The sequence below is a fragment of the Camelus dromedarius genome, chromosome 6 (assembly GCF_036321535.1).
Source record: "Camelus dromedarius isolate mCamDro1 chromosome 6, mCamDro1.pat, whole genome shotgun sequence".
Lineage (NCBI taxonomy): Eukaryota > Metazoa > Chordata > Mammalia > Artiodactyla > Camelidae > Camelus > Camelus dromedarius.
The window spans coordinates 38,610,305-38,627,435 of NC_087441.1; the positions used below are offsets into that span (position 1 = coordinate 38,610,305).

A 17,131-nucleotide genomic window follows, 5' to 3' on the forward strand; every position below is an offset into this window, starting at 1 on the left:
CCCTCAGTTACTTACATCTCTATATCCATCCACCACATTCCCAGAAATATCTCCTGCTATGTCTCTACAACCCGCTGGGCAGAACTTGCTGGGAAAAGAAAACAGAGTTTATATTTTATTAAGTTGTGCTTAAGTTAAAACATATTAAATTATACACAAAAGTATTTTCTCTCCTCCATACAACATGCAGAGATATCTTCTTTTAAATAATAAGTCAGAAGCCTGATTTGTAAAAACAGATTAATCTAAAATGTTAATCTGAAGGCTAGTTTAACACAATAACTATTTGCTTTATGTAAGGATTCATAACAATCTCTATTGAACAATGAGCTTCCCTAATGCATCTTAATTGATTTTAAGATGTCCAAGAAATGTTTTCAAGAAAAAAGGTAAAGTTTCTAAACACTATATAACTTAATCTTGTTTTTATAAAAAGAAATGTGTAAAATATATAAAACAACAACCTATGTTTTCTATGCCAAGAAGGAAACAAGGAAGACTATCTCTGGATTCTCTCTGAGTGCAGGATTTTGAGGAACCTTCACTTTCTGTGTTATTTAACTCTGTAAATTTGGATTCATTCTACAGGCATTATCCTATTAGAACATAATGGAAACCAGACATGCAAATTTAAATATTTAGTAGCCATATTAAAAACGTGAAAAGTAACAGGGAAAATTAATATCGATAATATGATCTATTTAACTCAATAGATTCAAATTTTATCATTTCCACAAGTAATGAACAGAAAAAAATTATCAAGATACTTCCAGTCTTTTTTTTTTTAATAGTAAATCTTCAAAATCTGCAGTCTGTTTTATAGTGACAGCACATCTCAATTTGAATTAGCCAGGTTTAAGTGCCTGAGAGCCACATGTGGCTAGTCTTGGATAGTGATGGTCTACATTAGTTATAAATTACTTTTGCAATCAGAAGAAAAAGGGTATATATATATTTTAGCTTTATTGGCGTATAACTGACAAATAAAAAGGATACACTGTGATGGTTTGATATATGCACACACCGTGAAAGGATTCCTCCCGTCTAATTAACTAACAGAGCCATCACCACACACACACGTGTATATGCATATATGTATACACACACACACATACACATATATATATATATATTTTTGGTGAGAACATTTAAGTTCTACTCTCTTAGCAAATTTCAATTATACAATATGGTGTTATCAGCGATAGTCACCATGTTATACATTAGATCTTCAGACCTTATTCATGTTACAGCTGAAAGTTTATACCCTTTTATGAACCTCTCCCTATCTCCCCTAACCCCCAGCCTCTGGCAACTACTTTTCTACTTTGTTTTTATGAGTTTGACTAAAAGAGGTATATTTAAAATTAGGATTCCATTTACTTCAGAGTCATTTTTCAAGAAACTTTCCAGAAAGATGTCTTGGCATATGGTTTGGTTGAAGGGGCTTAGGTGCAGTGACCTCGGCTCTGTTACTACCTAGCTAGCCATGTGACCATATTATTCCTTTTAAATTCAGTTTCTTCATCTGTTTCCATCAGGGTCAACGTATCAGTAGGCTGTGAGGGACAGCTATACATCTACAAAAAACATGCAAAAGGAAACTCAAAATATTATATGAACATTGACAGCTTTGAAGAGGGATGCCATATGCCCTTGCTTCTATGTATGCCACATTACAATCATGTTCACTTGGTTTGTTTAAGAAGAATGTACCAGCCCAAACAGATTCCAAAATAGCAGCTGCTTTTATGTTATTTCCTCTCAGTTTCCTCCTGCTAACTCAGCATATTAGATGTGTAACAACATCTAATTATCAAAATTACCCAAATAAAGGTTTCATAATTCTCCCCCATTGACCTAAGGGAATCCAGCACTGCAGCAAAACATCAAGGAATTAAGAAAGAAAAATGACAAGAATCCTATTACAGGTTTACAGCTTCTTATCCTAATCCTTAGAGCCAGGTGTATTTCAGAATTCCGGATTTGGGGAGTTTTAGAAAAGTCAAACAGTGCCAATGATCCATATGATGCAAGACTTCAGTGAGGTCTGCAAATATTAATCAAAACATTAATATCTCTGTATCGAATGCCTGGATAGTCATATTGAGTGAAATATATATGAAGTCAGAACAGCCTCATGTTTAATTGAGTCCAATTTTTGCTGTCAGATGAATTTAAGGTCACATTAATCAGGTACTGCCACCAAATGAGTTACAAAAATCTTTTGACTTTTAAAACTTTCTACATTTCACAGTCATGGGTGAAGGATTACTGACCTATACTAGCCATCACACCTTATCTATAACGGACACTACAGAACAGCTGGCCTACAGCTTAGGTGACCTGGCACCGCAACATCACACTGTAGAGATGAATGTATCCCTTTCTTTGAGAGGACAGGAAATGACTGCTGATGCCCAGAGGCCCTGTCACCACAGGGATTGTACACGTATGGCTGGAGGGAAGATGTTGGTGAGCATCTGTATTGGATGAACGACAACTTTAAGGGCAACATTTAATTATTTGTCCTTTTCATTTTTGTCTTTTATGTGCTAGACTTCATATTAGTAAACCATGAAGTTGATTCTGCATATAAAAGAATCTCATTGATTACAAGTCAGATGGTTAGGACCATGGACTCTTGAGCTTGACTTTTGGGGAAGTTACTTATTGTGTAGCCCTAAGCCAGTTACTTAATTGCTTCGTGCCTCTGTTTTGGGGGTGTAAGAGAACCCGCCTTGTCAGCATATTGGAACATGCACATGAGCCATCTATATGCTAAATCCAGCCAGCTGTACCTGGTGCCAAGAAAACACTCTGAAGAGTTAGCATTGTTGTTCGTGTTTTTGTTGACAATGGCTTCTAGGCCAATGGTTCTCAACTAGAGGTGACTTCTGCCCATCAGGAGACATTTGGAAATGTCTAGAGAGACTTATCACAAATGGCACACCGAATACCTAGGCCAGGGATGCTGCTAAATGTCCACAACGCGCAGAACAGCTCCTCACAACAGAAATCATCCATGCAAAATATCAACCGTGCCAAGGCTGAGAAACCCCCACCCAGACCCTTCTACTTTAGAGATAAGAAAATGTACATCAACAAGATTAAGTAATTTTTCCTTTCCAGTGAAAGTAAAGTTGGGATGAAAATTTTCATCTCCTATTTTCAGTAGGTTTCTTTTTTGTGGGAAAGAGAAAATGAACCCCCTCCAGAATTACAAAAGTCACTTCCAAATGCTGGTCAGGTAAAAAATGCACTCTAGACTCCATCTTGGCTCAGTGGTACTAGAGAACTCTGGGGTCAGCAAACTATGACCCATGTGTCAAATCCAGCCTGCACTTTTTTTTATAAATAAAGTTTTAATGGAACACAGACACCCTCATTCACGCACACACACATTGTCTATGGCTGCTTTTGTGCTACAAAGGCAACAGAAGCTGTCTGAACAGATGCCAAAGAGACCGCATTGCCTGCAAAACAAAATATTTACTATCTGGCCTTTGCCAGAAAAAGCTTGCTGACCTCTGCTGTATAAGAAACCATTTCAAATACTTCTCATTAGTTCTACATCTATGTTCTACATAGATGATTATTTTAAAAATTAAATTAAATACAAATTAGGTAATTTCTCTGGTTTAATGTCAAGGAAAACAAAATGTTCAGCAACAAATGACAGCTGCACAGCGAGAACCCCTGTAATTACCTGTATTCTGTGTCCAAATAATGATTAGCTCGTTCCAAACACGTTATTAAATCTGTCATAAATAAAGATAATTGCAATTAGCAGAATGTATGGAAGTTAGAACACTCGTGCCCTAAAGATTTAAAATAACACCCAGTTCTGTGAAAGCATTTATTTATTATCTAGTTATCTGAACTCTTCTGTTTAAAAATAAATTACTGAGACACCATCTCCAGGATTTCATCAGTTCCCTTGATTTTTCTTTTCTACCATCACTGATGCTTTTTCAGCATTTCTCTAGTGAATGGTAACAGAATCTATTTCCAACAAAAAACCCAACACTGGTTAATTACTGTTACCACATACCTCCAAAGGTCAGGTGTATAACCTCCCCTGGCAAAAGGAAAACAATTTCAATAGCACAATGTGGTTCACAGAGATGGTTCAGGAACATTTTAACAGTTTAGCTAGTGACATCTGTGTGACCACAAAGCCAGGGTTTAGGGAAACTACAGATAACCTATCAGCTTTGACCAGTGAGGATCAAGCACTTACAAGGAGTGTGCTCTCTGGAGTAATTTGTAAAATCGAACCAATACCCAGCAATGGAGACTCTAAGACACTGTAGATTTTGATGCTTTTAGATTGACTTAGCATAGTTTCCACACTTGCTGCATAAGTTCTTTCTTTCCTTGATCTTTTCAACAGTTCTTAGGGAGAAACATATGGTGAGCACTGGCCATGCTGGGGCCTGCTAGGATTGGTCAGATCTGATTGACTGGGTGGGAAACGAATGGGGTACCCTTTTCCCAGAGTATTTCTGCTAGAGGAGATGGAGAGCAGGAACTGTGGGCACATCTGTGACCCTGGGCAGACTCTGGGCTACACGGTAATTACTCTGGGTTACGAGGCCCAGGCGTGAGGTCATGCTTTCCTTTCTCATCAGTGTTCATGCTCCTCTTCCCTCCTGCTCATGTGTCAGCTCACTGGTTAGGGCCCCCTGTGACATGACTTTATCATCCTCACACTTGCATGCCTCCCATGCTGGTGCACGGGAGTGTATGAAGGGTGGGGGGTGTCACTGCTTAAAAAGCTTGTCCCCAAGGCTAAGAAAGGGTTTGGAGGGGAGCACCAAAGAATAGCCAGACCTTAGAAAGGTCAGAAGGTTAGGCCCAAAGATATGCAATCCAAGGTTTCTAGGAAATGAGACCAACTCTTTCCCACATAAGTCAGCTGATCAATCTAATATGTGCTATGAAAGTGCTCAATTCAGCAGTTCAGACATAACTACTTACAAAGACACTGCATTCCTGTTCCCTCACATCTTAATTCTGTATCTGAGGTCACCATTCTGTCCAGAAATGGTGACTAACAAAAGGAATTCTAAGACAGATAAAGGTTTATAGATTTGTGTTGGTTCTTCTGCTATACCTGGATGGTCGCTGCTGGCATAGGTTAGCAAAAAACCCCGCCCAGAAATGTGGGATCCACTCTCAAAGCGAACAGTTACTTCATTGGTGTTCAGCAAAAGTTCTTTGGGAACAGTCATACTCCCACAATACGGACCTACAAACAAAGCACACTTGAAGCACATTTTAAAATTTAGACTAGTACAAAGAATTAGTATATGGCTTTTTTTCCCCTTAAAGATCAAATTTACCAGACAACACATACATAAGATTATAATCTTTAATCAATTGAAATTTTGCTTAAAACTGAGACTGAGAATTAGTGACTGATTGTGAACCTGTTTATACAGACAAACCAAGGTGAGGGAAGTGGCTGACCCTAGATAAGCATAGGTTGAAACTAGTTAACTGTAAAGAACCTAAGAGATAGATTCAGTTCCATAAAGAGAAAACTAACAAACAAAAAACCAAACACATTAAGTAGTAAAGAAAATGTTATTACAAAAGTGGTATTTTAGGGGCCTCCTAAATATGCTTAAAGTATGGTCTAAATGTTGGTGTCCCCCCTCAAATTCATGCTAAAGTCCTAATGTCCAATGTCCTGATATTAGGAAGTGGGGCCTTAAGGAGGTACTTAGTTTCACAAGGGCAGAGCCCTCATGAATGGGATTAGTGCTTTTGCAAGGGAGGCCCCAGAAAGCTTGCTTGCTTCTTCCAGCATGTGAAGACACAGAGAGATGGCTATGAATCATGAAGTGGGCTCTCACCAGCCACCACACCGTATCTGCCAGCACCATGATCTTGGACTTCCCAGCCTCCAGACTGTGAAAAATAAATGTCTGTTGTTCATAAGCTATCCGGTCTATGATATTTTGTTACAGCAGCCTGGGGAGACTAAGACAGGTAGTAAATAAAATGCTTTCACAAAAATGATAATCTAGGAGATTCTTAAATTTGTTCAAAGAAACTCACAGAATCTAAATATATAAAACAAATACTAATACAGACATAAAGGGAGATACAATAATATTAGGAGACTTTAAAACCCCATTGACATCAATGGACAGATCTTCAAGACAGAAAATCAGTAAGGCAACAGATATCCTAAATGACACAAAGTAAGAGTCAGACTTAACTAATATTTTCAGGACATTTACATCCCCTTCCAGAAAAACCCCCCAGAATACACATTCTTTTCGAGTGCACATGGAACATTCTCTAGGATAGACTACATACTCGAACACAAAACAAGCTTCAACAAATTTAAGAGGATAGAAATTATCAAGCATCTTTTCTGCTTTTCACAGTGGCATGAAACTAGAAATCAACCAAAAAAAGGAAAATGAGAAAAAAAAACAATTAAATGGAGACTAAACAACATGCTACTAAAGAACCAATGGGGCAATGATTAAATCAAAGAGGAAATTAAAAAATACCTCAAAACAAATGGCAATGAAAACACAAAATCTATAGGATGCAGCAAAAGCAGTCCTGAGAGGGAAGGTCATAGTGATACAAGCTTTCCTCCAAAAACAAACAAACAAAAAACACCTCAAACAAACAATTCAACCTACCACCTAAAAAAATTAGGAAAAAAAGAAAAAACAAAACCTAAAGTCAGCAGAAGGAAAGAAATAATAAAGATCAGGGAAGAAATAGATTAAAATAGAGATTAAAAAATAGAAAAAAATCAATAAAACCAAAAGCTGGTTTTTTGAAAGGATAAACAAAATCAATAAACCTTTAGACAGGTTGACCAAGAAGAAAAAAGAGAGGACCCAAAGAAATAAAATAAGAAAAAAAAAAAAAAAAAGAGGAGAAATAACAACCGACACTGCAGAAATACAAAAAATCATAACAGAATACAACAAACAATTATACGTCAACAAATTAAACTACCGAGCAGAAATGGACAAGCATCCAGAAACATAAGGCCCACCAAAATCGAACCAAGAAGAAATAGATAATTTGAATAAACTGATCACTAAAAGTGAATTAGAATCTTTAAAAACAAAACAAACAACAACAAAAAAAACTTTTTGCAAACAAAAGTCCAAGACTGGACAGCTTAACTAGAGGATTCTATCAAACATACAATGAAGAACTTATACCAAGCCTTCTCAAACTCTTCCAAAAGACTGAAGTTGAGGAAACGCTCCAAGGTCATTCTACGAAGCCACCATCACCCTGATACCAAAACTAGACAAAGATACTACCAAAAACAAATTGTAGGCCATTCATCTTTGATGAATAGGGATGCAAAACTTCTCAACAAAATATTAGCAAACCAAATCCAACAACATATAAAAAAGATCATACAGTATGATCAACTTGGATTCATCCCAGGGACACAAGAATGGTTCAATATATGCAAATTAATCAATGTGATACATCACATCAATAAAAGAAAGGACAAAAATCACATCATCTCAATAGACGCAGAAAAAGCACTGGATAAAATTCAACATCCATTTATGATAAAAACTCTTAGCAAAGTGGGTATAGAGGGAACACATCTCAACATAATAAAAGCTAAATATGACAAACCCACAGCCAACATACTACTTAATGGTGAAAAGCTGAAAGGCTTTCTGCTAAAATCTGAAACAAGGCAAGGATGCCGACCCTCACCACTTCTATTCAACGTAGTACTGAAGTCCTAGACAGCAATCAAACAAGAAAAAGAAATAAAAGGGATCCAAATTGGAAGGAAAGACATAAAATTATCATTATATGCAGATAATATGATACTATACATAGAAAACCCTAAAGACTCCACACAAAAACTACTAGAATTGATAAACGAATTTATCAAGGTAGCAGGATACAAGATTTACAGAAATCTGTTGCATTTCTTTGTACTAACAATGAAATATCAGAAAGGGAAACTTTTTAAAAATCCGTTTTAAAATTGCATCAAGAAAAATAAAATACTTTGGAATAAACCTGACCAACGAGGTTAAAGACTTAACATGATGAGAACTATAAAACACTGATAAAGGAAACTGAAGATGATTCAAAGAAATGGGAAGACATCCCATGCTCTAGGATTGGAAGAATTAATATTGTTAAAATGGCATACTACCCAAAGCAATCTACAGATTTAATGTAATCCCTATCAAATTATCCATGACATTTTTCACAGAACTAGAACAAATAATCCTAAAATGTATATGGGATCATAAAAGACCCAGAATTGTGAAAACAATCCTGAGAAAAAATAACTGAGCTGGAGGCATAACCCTCCCAGGCTTCAGATACTACAAAGCTCCAGTAATCAAAACAGCATAGGTATTGGCATAAAAACAGACATATGGATCACTGGGAAAGGATAGAGACCCCAGAAATAAATCCACACACCTGTGGGCAATTAATCTTCAACAAAGGAGGCCAGAACGCACAATGGAGAAAAGACAGTCTCTTCAGCAAGTGGTGTTGGGAAAGCTGGACAGCCACATGTAAGTAAATGAAGTTAGAACACTCCCTACACCATACATAAAAATAAACTCAAAATGGCTTAAAGACTTAAATATAAGACATAACACCATAAAACTCCTAGAAGGGAATATAGGCAAAACATTCTCTGACATAAATTGTACCAATGTTTTCTTAGGTCAGTCTCCCAAGGAAATAGAAATAAAAGTAAACATAAACAAATGGGACCTAATCAAACTTATATTTTTGCACAGCAGAGGAAATCATAAACAAAATGAAAATACAACCTGAGAAAGGGGAGAAAATATTTGCAAACGATGTGACTGACAAACGCTAAATTTCCAAAATACTCAAACAGGTCATACAACTCAATAACAAAAAAACAAACAACCCAATAAAAAAATGTGCAGAAGACCTAAACAGACATTTTTCCAATGAAGACATACAGATGGACAATAGGCACATTAGAAGATGCTCAATCACTATTAGAGAAATGCAAATCAAAACTACAATGAGGTATCACCTCAAACTGGACAGAATGGGCATCATTAAAAAGTCTACAAATAATAAATACTGGAGAGGGTGTGGGGAAAGGGAATCCTCCCACACTGTTGGAATATAATTTGGTGCAGCCACTCTGGAAAACAATCTGGAGAGTCCTTTAAAAACTAAAAATAGAGTTACCTTATGATCCAGCAATCCCACTTCTGAGCATGTATCTGGAGAAAACTCTAATTCGAAAAGATGTATGTACCCCAATATTCATAGCAGCACTATTTACAATGGCCAAGACATGGAAGCAATCTAGATGTCCATCAACAGAGGACTGGATAAAGAAGCTGTGGTATATTTATACAATGGAATAAAAAAGAATAAAATAAGGCCATTTGCAGCAACATTGATGGATCTGGAGATTGTCATTCTAAGTAAGCCAGAAAGAGAAAGAAAAATACCACATGATATCACTCATATGTGGAATCCAAAAAAAGAAAAAAAGAAAAGAAAAAAGGAGATACATGAACTTATCTACAAAACAAACAGACTCAAAGACATAGTAAACAAACTTATGGTTACCAAGGGGGAAGGGGGTGGGGAGGGATAAATTGGGAGTTTGAGATTTGCAGATATTAACTACTATATAAAATAGATAAAAAACAAATTTCTTCTGTATAGCATACAGAACTATATTCAATATCTTGTAGTAACCTATAATGAAAAAGAATATGAAAATGGATATATGAATGTATACGTATGACTGAAACATTATGCTATACACCAGAAATTGACACATTGTATCTAACTGTACTTCAATTTTTAAAAAATGAAGTTTATAAAAAAGCAGAATAACTTCTAATGCTTTTGAAATACCACAGTATAAATTATGTAATTAAGAGTATAATACATTCTTTGTAGAATAATTTGCTTTATTTGCAACAGGTTTTATTTGTTTGTTTTTTTGTTTTGTTAGTGGAGGTACTTGGGAATAAACCCAGGACCTGATGTATGCTAAGCATTGCTCTATCACTGAGCTATATTTCCCCCCTATTTGCAACAGTTTTAAAAAACCAAACCTGATTGTAAAGATATATACAATATTTAATCCTGTCATTTAAAAATATCATGAAGAGTGAGGAAGAGAAATATAGAAAAACAAGAGAGGAAAGAAAATCATTTGTGTAATTGGATATATGGATTTTTATGAATTTTAAGTGTGCTCACAAGCATGGAAGATAGGCAATTTATACTAAATCCATTTTTGTACAGCGAAGGAGAATGGTAAGCATCTTTGCAAAATTAAAGTGAGTCAGATTACTGTTCTTGACTTTTGCAACTTATTCCCAGTTTGTTTTATATATGTTTGAAATTCCTTGGTTCTTGGCACAGGTTAAGTGAAGATCCTTGCTTTGCTTTGCAAACCTAAGAACAACGATGAAATAACTAGTAACTTGTTGTGATTAATACATCAGAATATTTTTCTAACCATAATGACCTTTTCCAAGAAGAAATAAAAGCATATGTACTCTTCTCCAAATAGTGATGACGATACCATCCCAATCTTACGTTAAATTTCTATAGCATTCTAGTGAGTTCTAACGAAAACAGTGAAGAAGGCAAGGCTAAATTGATTACCAGTGAGAACTTGTTTGGAGATATATTTGGCATATAACACTGTGTAATTTAAGGTAAACAACATGTTAATTTGGTACATTTACATACTGTAATATGACTGTCATGGTAGTGTTAATTAGCACCTCTGTCACATTATATAACTGTCATTTCTTTGGAGTGGCTGGAATAATTAAGTTTTAGTCTCTTAAGCAAGTTGTATGATTATAATACAGTATTGTTGTCTGTATTCACTATAGTCTGCATTAAATCTCTAGGGCTTATTTACCACTCGTTGCAAGTTTATACCCTTAAACAACATCTGTCCTTTCCCCTTACCACTCACCCCCTGGTAATCACCTTTTTACTCTCTCTTTTTTTTTTTAAACAAGCCTGCCTTTGTTATATTCCACATATAAGTGAGATCTTATAGCACTTGTCTTTTTCTGTCTGAGTTACCTCACTGAGAGTAAGGTGCTCAAGATCCATCCATGTTGTTGCAACTGACAAGACTTCTTTCTCATGGCTGCACAATTGGATTTTCTTTTTTTTAAGATTTTCATGGAACAGGTGAAAGGTTGCAAAATTATAAATACTTTACACAAATAGGTAAGAGCATATGCTAAGAACTAAGTTGCTGTGCAATACATATAATTTCCCAGCTCAAAAATGTGTAAATATAGTAAAATTCTAATTTGGTTTAATCCTCCCAAAGTCACGATAGGCATGGTAGGTAAATATTTCTGGAAGAAGGTCAAAGGAAGAAAATTTAAACACGCACACTCCTTTAATCACCCTTACCCCACAGGCACCAATCCCTCTCAAATTCTCATTGATGTGCTGCAAAAACGTAATGAAACCCAGCAGGGATAGGATACCCTCTCTGTATAATCGCCGTCATTAAAAGTTATTTGATAGGTTCATCACGGCACAGCCATCCCAACAGCAGGAGGCAGTTTCAGTCCAGGGTGGGGAACAGAAGCCAAGGACTGGCTGCTGCATGGCCTTTGGCAAAACATCCAAATGGTTGCCTGTCTGAAGGTCTGACAGATAAAGATTCCTTTTCACAGACTGGAAATTAGTAACTGCATTCCTAGCGTTAAAAGGGAAGAGATGGAACAGAGAAAAATGTGACCGGCAGTGAGATGGAAAAATAATGGGAAACCACAAAAGGCTCATACAAGCCTGTCTTAAGCAATGTTCTCAGTTTTCAGCCAGACTCCCTTGAGGATGAAATCTTTCCTTGTGAAAGCCTTTCTCCACTCACGCCTGCCCAAACGATGTATTTCACTGTTAGTACTCTCTGTCCCAATTTTTAAAAAGGATCTACACCTGTATTTGAACGTTCACAATGCCAGTGTCATTGGAAACCCACACAAGAGCTCAGAGGTGACTTCTAGCTTTGACCACTGTTTCACTAAGAAGCATTTTTTAAAAACCTTAAATTTATCCAAGCACTCTGCGTGTGAGTGATGCCTCAACTCACAGCCAGGCTGAACCCCAGCCCTTCGTGAGGGGTCTGAAGACATTCAGCAGACCTAAGAGTACCATCCGCATGGATGTTTGCTTCGCACCTGGCAGTGTGCGTGTCTCACAGAACTTGAACTTGCAGTCTCACTCCAACCTTCCCTCGCCTCTATCCTTGTCAGGGATGCAAGTTCCATCTTCGGAGTCCCAAATTCCCACCCAACTGGGAGACAGCACAAAGGCAGTTCATCAAGTCGGCAGAAAAATCAGGACAAATAAATCCTTCTACCTCTCGTGAAGGGTAACGAGGAGCGTGGGACTGTGGGAAAAGCTATCAAGGACACCAAATGGAACAGCACCGCGGCATTTGGCACCAGACATGAGACCAAGAGCTAGCAGACAATGGACTGATTCCTTGGACAAAAGGAATAAAGGGCCCAGAACTGCAGGAGCTGCCTGCTTTGAGCACAGTAGGCCAGTTCTTCTCAACATATCCCCTGTCCCGTGAGCAGCTGAGAGGGGAAACCCTTTATTTTCCCACATGGGAATAAAAGCAAACTGTCCTACAGGGAAGAATGAACTGCCTGCCTGGAGCCAGTCCTTTGGATTCCCTGGCAATCTGACAATCCGTGCAGCAACTTTTCCTCCTCTGCATTCTCCACACCCTGCCTGCCCACGTCTCTGGACACTACAAGGCAACAGTTTGCTTAATAACGGTTCCAAGTCATTTCAGGTGGGCCTATGCTTTTGGTCTGAAACTGATAACACTAAGTTAATGTTTCATCAGTGAAAAAGATGTGTTTCAGTTAATGTTTCATCAGTGAAAAAGATGTGTTTAAAAAATGGTACTCATGCTGTTAAAAGATACCAAAGAGACCCCTCCCTCTCCATAACCACGCTCTCGGTGGTGAAAAACAGACGAAATAAAAACCTGGCTCTTGAGAGACTGGTCATAAATCAGAATGAACAACAATAACAACAAAAAACTCCTAACAACTTTCATTAACCTTATGAGCAACTTCTTAAGCACACGTGTGATTTCTCATGACAGATAAGAGCGTGCTGAGGAGACCAAGTGATGCTCCCTGGGTGCGACCACACAGTCAGCCTCAGGGCGCATGATCGGCCAGCTGCCAGGACAGAGGTACCTGGCGCGGCCCAGGTCTGCATGCAGAGGCGTGCTGATAAAACAGTCTCCAGAAGTGCTGAAGGTGCCAACGCCATCGGATTTGTGTCTGCTTTCCATTTGTTTTTTCAGTGCAGTCAAATGGCAGGGTTGCCCTTGCTTGCTAATTGCAATCAGGTCACTGTACAAAATTACAGAATTTTCAGGGCCATTTTCTTTGAAAAGGAGAGAAATTAGCATCAAAAAGGGATATTCCTGGACTGTGTCATTAAAACCATAGTCACGTAAGAATGTAAGTGGTATCCCTGGAGAGTTTTGGTCTCTGGTTTCCAGACAAAAATCGGTGACAGAAGATAAATGAAGTAGGCAGATTCCTAGACAAAGGTGAGGCTTTCCTTGGGGCTATGAGACTCAGGTCAGGAAGTGCCTTCATACTGGAACCCACCTAGGCCATTGCTTCTCTCCCAACAAAAGATGGGAATTCACTGAAATGAATTACGGTGTGTCTCCAGGGAGGTGTTTGGGGAAAAGGAGGAGGAGGCGGCCAATACTTTTTTTCTCCTTGACGCTTATGGTTTTGTTAATGAGACACCTCGCATGGAACATCTGGCTGATATAACCTTTTTTTTTTTTCATATGTTTATAATTCTTTCTGAATTCTATCTTGGCATAAAAGGTAAAATAAAACAAACCAAAAGCAGTCCTTCTGAAGAATTTCCACCAGAGTAGCCCCAGCCAGAGAAGAATGCCCTTCTGGGCGTCTGAGTCCCAAAACAGCTTTTCTTAAGCTGGAAATTTCTTCAAAACCTTTTGTTTCATCTTTAAAAGTCACAGAATTTTGCATTGTCCATAATATGGCTGTGAGACGTAAACCATTTTTAAAACAGAGGCCGCCAATCTTGTGTTTTACGCTATTTGGAATTTTTTAAAAAATTGTCAGCTAAGGCATAATGCTTAGCTCTGACTGCAATATCCCAGACAGGTATCATTCTAAAGTATTATCACAGATACCTTGTTGCAATTGTAAGTCAAAACACTTAGTATTGTTTCCTGCTTTCCCCATTTCTCTTGTCCCCGTATAATACAAATATTAACAGTTGACTTCACATCGTTGTACTTCTAAGTCACTGACAATGGCTAAAAAAATACTGGGAATGGAGGTGGACGTACAGGAAATGTAAGAGAACAATTCTGGAACTTCCTGGTTTCTCTATAGTGCAAATCACTTAGCACAACACAGCCAATTGAACTGACAACCATTAGGTTCACTGACCATGAGATGATGTCTCTCTCCCTTATTTTTTTTTTGACTAAGAAGCATTTTTTTAAAACCTTATATTTATCCTAGCTCTCTGTGTGTGAGTGATTTCTAAGCACTCCATTTTATTCTCAGGATACCCCTGGGGGAAGGCCTGCAGGGGTTTCCATGTCTTCAGCAAATGACAGACAAGGACTACAGCTCACATCTTCTGCACAAGGCACGGGGTCAGATGGCTTTTGTCACACTGAACGGGAAACACAGTGCAAGGAGTGGGATCTCCGGAGTCAAATGCCAAGACTTGAATCCCAGATCTACTTAAGTGATTGTGAGCAAGTTACATGATCTCTTTGAGCTTCAGTTCCCTTACGTGGGAATAACAAGCATGCTCTTACAGGGCTATTGTGAGGCGGAAGGGAGTAAGTAATCTAGGATGCCAGCCCAGTGTACAGACAGAGCCGAATGTTCCACCGCATGCACCTTCTACACTGTTCCATGGTCTTTTCCATATAATAAGTAGAGTCTGAAAATTTTATGTAAATAAGTCTTTTAATGCAGAAGTGATATTTACAGATTGAGCAATCTTACTGTGACTCTTCCTACAGTGTGACTAAAGACACTCTATCTTTTTAAATGTGTAATAGATTTTTAAATATATAATGCTTGCCAAAGTCAAGCTACATGCAGCCAGATTCATTAAACACTGATGGAGAACCTATGTATAAGACTATGCTAAGCAGTAGGGGCTACTCAAAAGATGAATAAATGCAGTTCCTTGCTCAGGAACCTCCCATCTGGTAGGGAAGCTAAAATAATGATCTCAGCCTGAGATAGGTGCTCTACTAAAGGCTTAGAAAAACAACATGAGCCCAAAAGGAGAAGTGACTGAACCTGATGGACATCGGAGGAGGTTCTAGGGTAAGAGCATTGGATTTGGTTTGCCTTTTCTCTCTCTCTCTGTGTGTGTGTGTGTGTGTGTGTGTGTGTGTGTGTGTGTGTGTGTAGGGGGAGAAAAGCGAGGGAGGAAAGAGAGGGAGGGACACATGGAAGGAATAACATCATCAAATGTGTTTAGGAGAAGGCACAGAGAGGAGGAGACGCAGTGATGAGGCTGGAAATGTGGGTGGGGAAGAGGGCCATGCTAACAAGTGTCTGTAGGCAGTGGGGGCACAACTGACAATTTCTGAAATAAGGAAAGAAAGAAATTATTACAGCAGTATTTAGCAAGATAACCTTGGATGGCCTGGAAGGAATGGAGACTGGTGAAAGGAGAGAGGGGGAAATCAGAAAGATCTTTCCATAAGAAATAGATACACAAGATCTTGAAAGTCAGTATGGGGTGGGGGGTAGAGTAGGTCCGTGGTAGAGTGCTTGCTAGCATGCACAAGGTCCTGGGTTCAGTCCCCATACCTCCGCTGAAAAATAATTAAATAAATAAACCTTATCCCCCCAATAAGCAAATAACAAAAATATTTTTCAAAAGAAAGTCAATATATATGTCTTATTTTAATAAGTTTAAAAGTTTGTGTTTAAAAATATCTTTTAAAGTGTGTTTTGTTCTTAAACAACAAATTTTCTAAAGTAAGAGTGATACACTTAATCAACTTTGCTGTATCCTGCCTATTTCCAGGATATTTTGAAAGGGAGAGTCAGTGTCAGTGTCATCCATTAAAACACTCTTCTAATTGATATTTGAATCTGAAATATCAGTCCTGAGTGTAATACGTGACAGACAGAAGGATAGTAACTCCATCTGATCTGTATCCGGCCTTTCAGCATCAATGAGATCAAGTGCATATTTTGCTTGATTACTGTGAAAGCTGGTGTGGATCACAATTGTTCACAGGGCACTCTGCTACCATGAATGTGGATTATGAAAGCATCCAAAGTATATGAACCAAACATTTAAAACAAAATCATAGGGGGCAGTGAACCATTACGAACTGCATCACAAAACTGTACAACTTCAGCATATTCACAGTGGCTAACGCGCTCACATTCCAAGTAGTCCACTCTTGGCAGAGCTTCCAAACACTAATGCCAGAAACATTATTCTTTTTCAAAACATTAACTCCTCATTTAAAAGCCTGATAGTGTTGAGTCTTAAAATCTCTTGACAATGCAATTAATTAAAAAAATAAAAAAACAACCTGAGCTGGATAAACTGAAACTATTCAGCTTTTCAGCCACACGTGTCACTGTGTGCTAGAGCCCCCTGTACACTCAAATTTCAGGAGGGCTTCCAGAACATATGTTCCCCCAAGGGGCACTTCAGTGGGGACCCCCACCCCCTCACTGTCCCGGGCCACAGCGCTGTGGATCCCTGCGACCCTGCCCTGACACCAGGGCTCTCCATTGCAGTCCTGCGGCCACACTAGCTGCAGAGGGCCTCCCACACTCCAGGGAGCTGGGCAATAGCCCCACAGGAATGCCTGCTCCCTGAGCTCAGAGCTCGCACAAGAAAACAAAGCTCTTCTGCTTCATCTCCTCCTCTGCAGATGCCTGCACTACTCCAGGAAGTTCACACTGACCGGGGGGATATTGTAACTAAATTAAAATATAGGTCTAAAGTCAGTGTTCCTGGGCAAAGAAAATCTGCTTGTTTTTTCCTAAGAAACGTGTATTTACTAAGGAAAAAAATCGAC

At 38.3% G+C, this 17,131-nt stretch overlaps 1 protein-coding gene across 2 annotated transcripts in view; it reads right to left on the reverse strand.

The window, feature by feature from the left end:
* DCBLD1 (discoidin, CUB and LCCL domain containing 1) overlaps positions 1-17,131 on the reverse strand; it is a 53,313-nt gene that overhangs the window by 17,035 nt on the left and 19,147 nt on the right. For both annotated transcript variants that reach the window (XM_010979187.3, XM_031456216.2), the window contains exons 3-5: positions 5,117-5,251; positions 3,707-3,758; positions 16-88 (exon numbers count right to left, since the gene is read on the reverse strand). In XM_010979187.3, the coding sequence (XP_010977489.2) occupies positions 16-88; positions 3,707-3,758; positions 5,117-5,251 (260 nt within the window). The remainder of the gene's footprint in view (positions 1-15; positions 89-3,706; positions 3,759-5,116; positions 5,252-17,131) is intronic.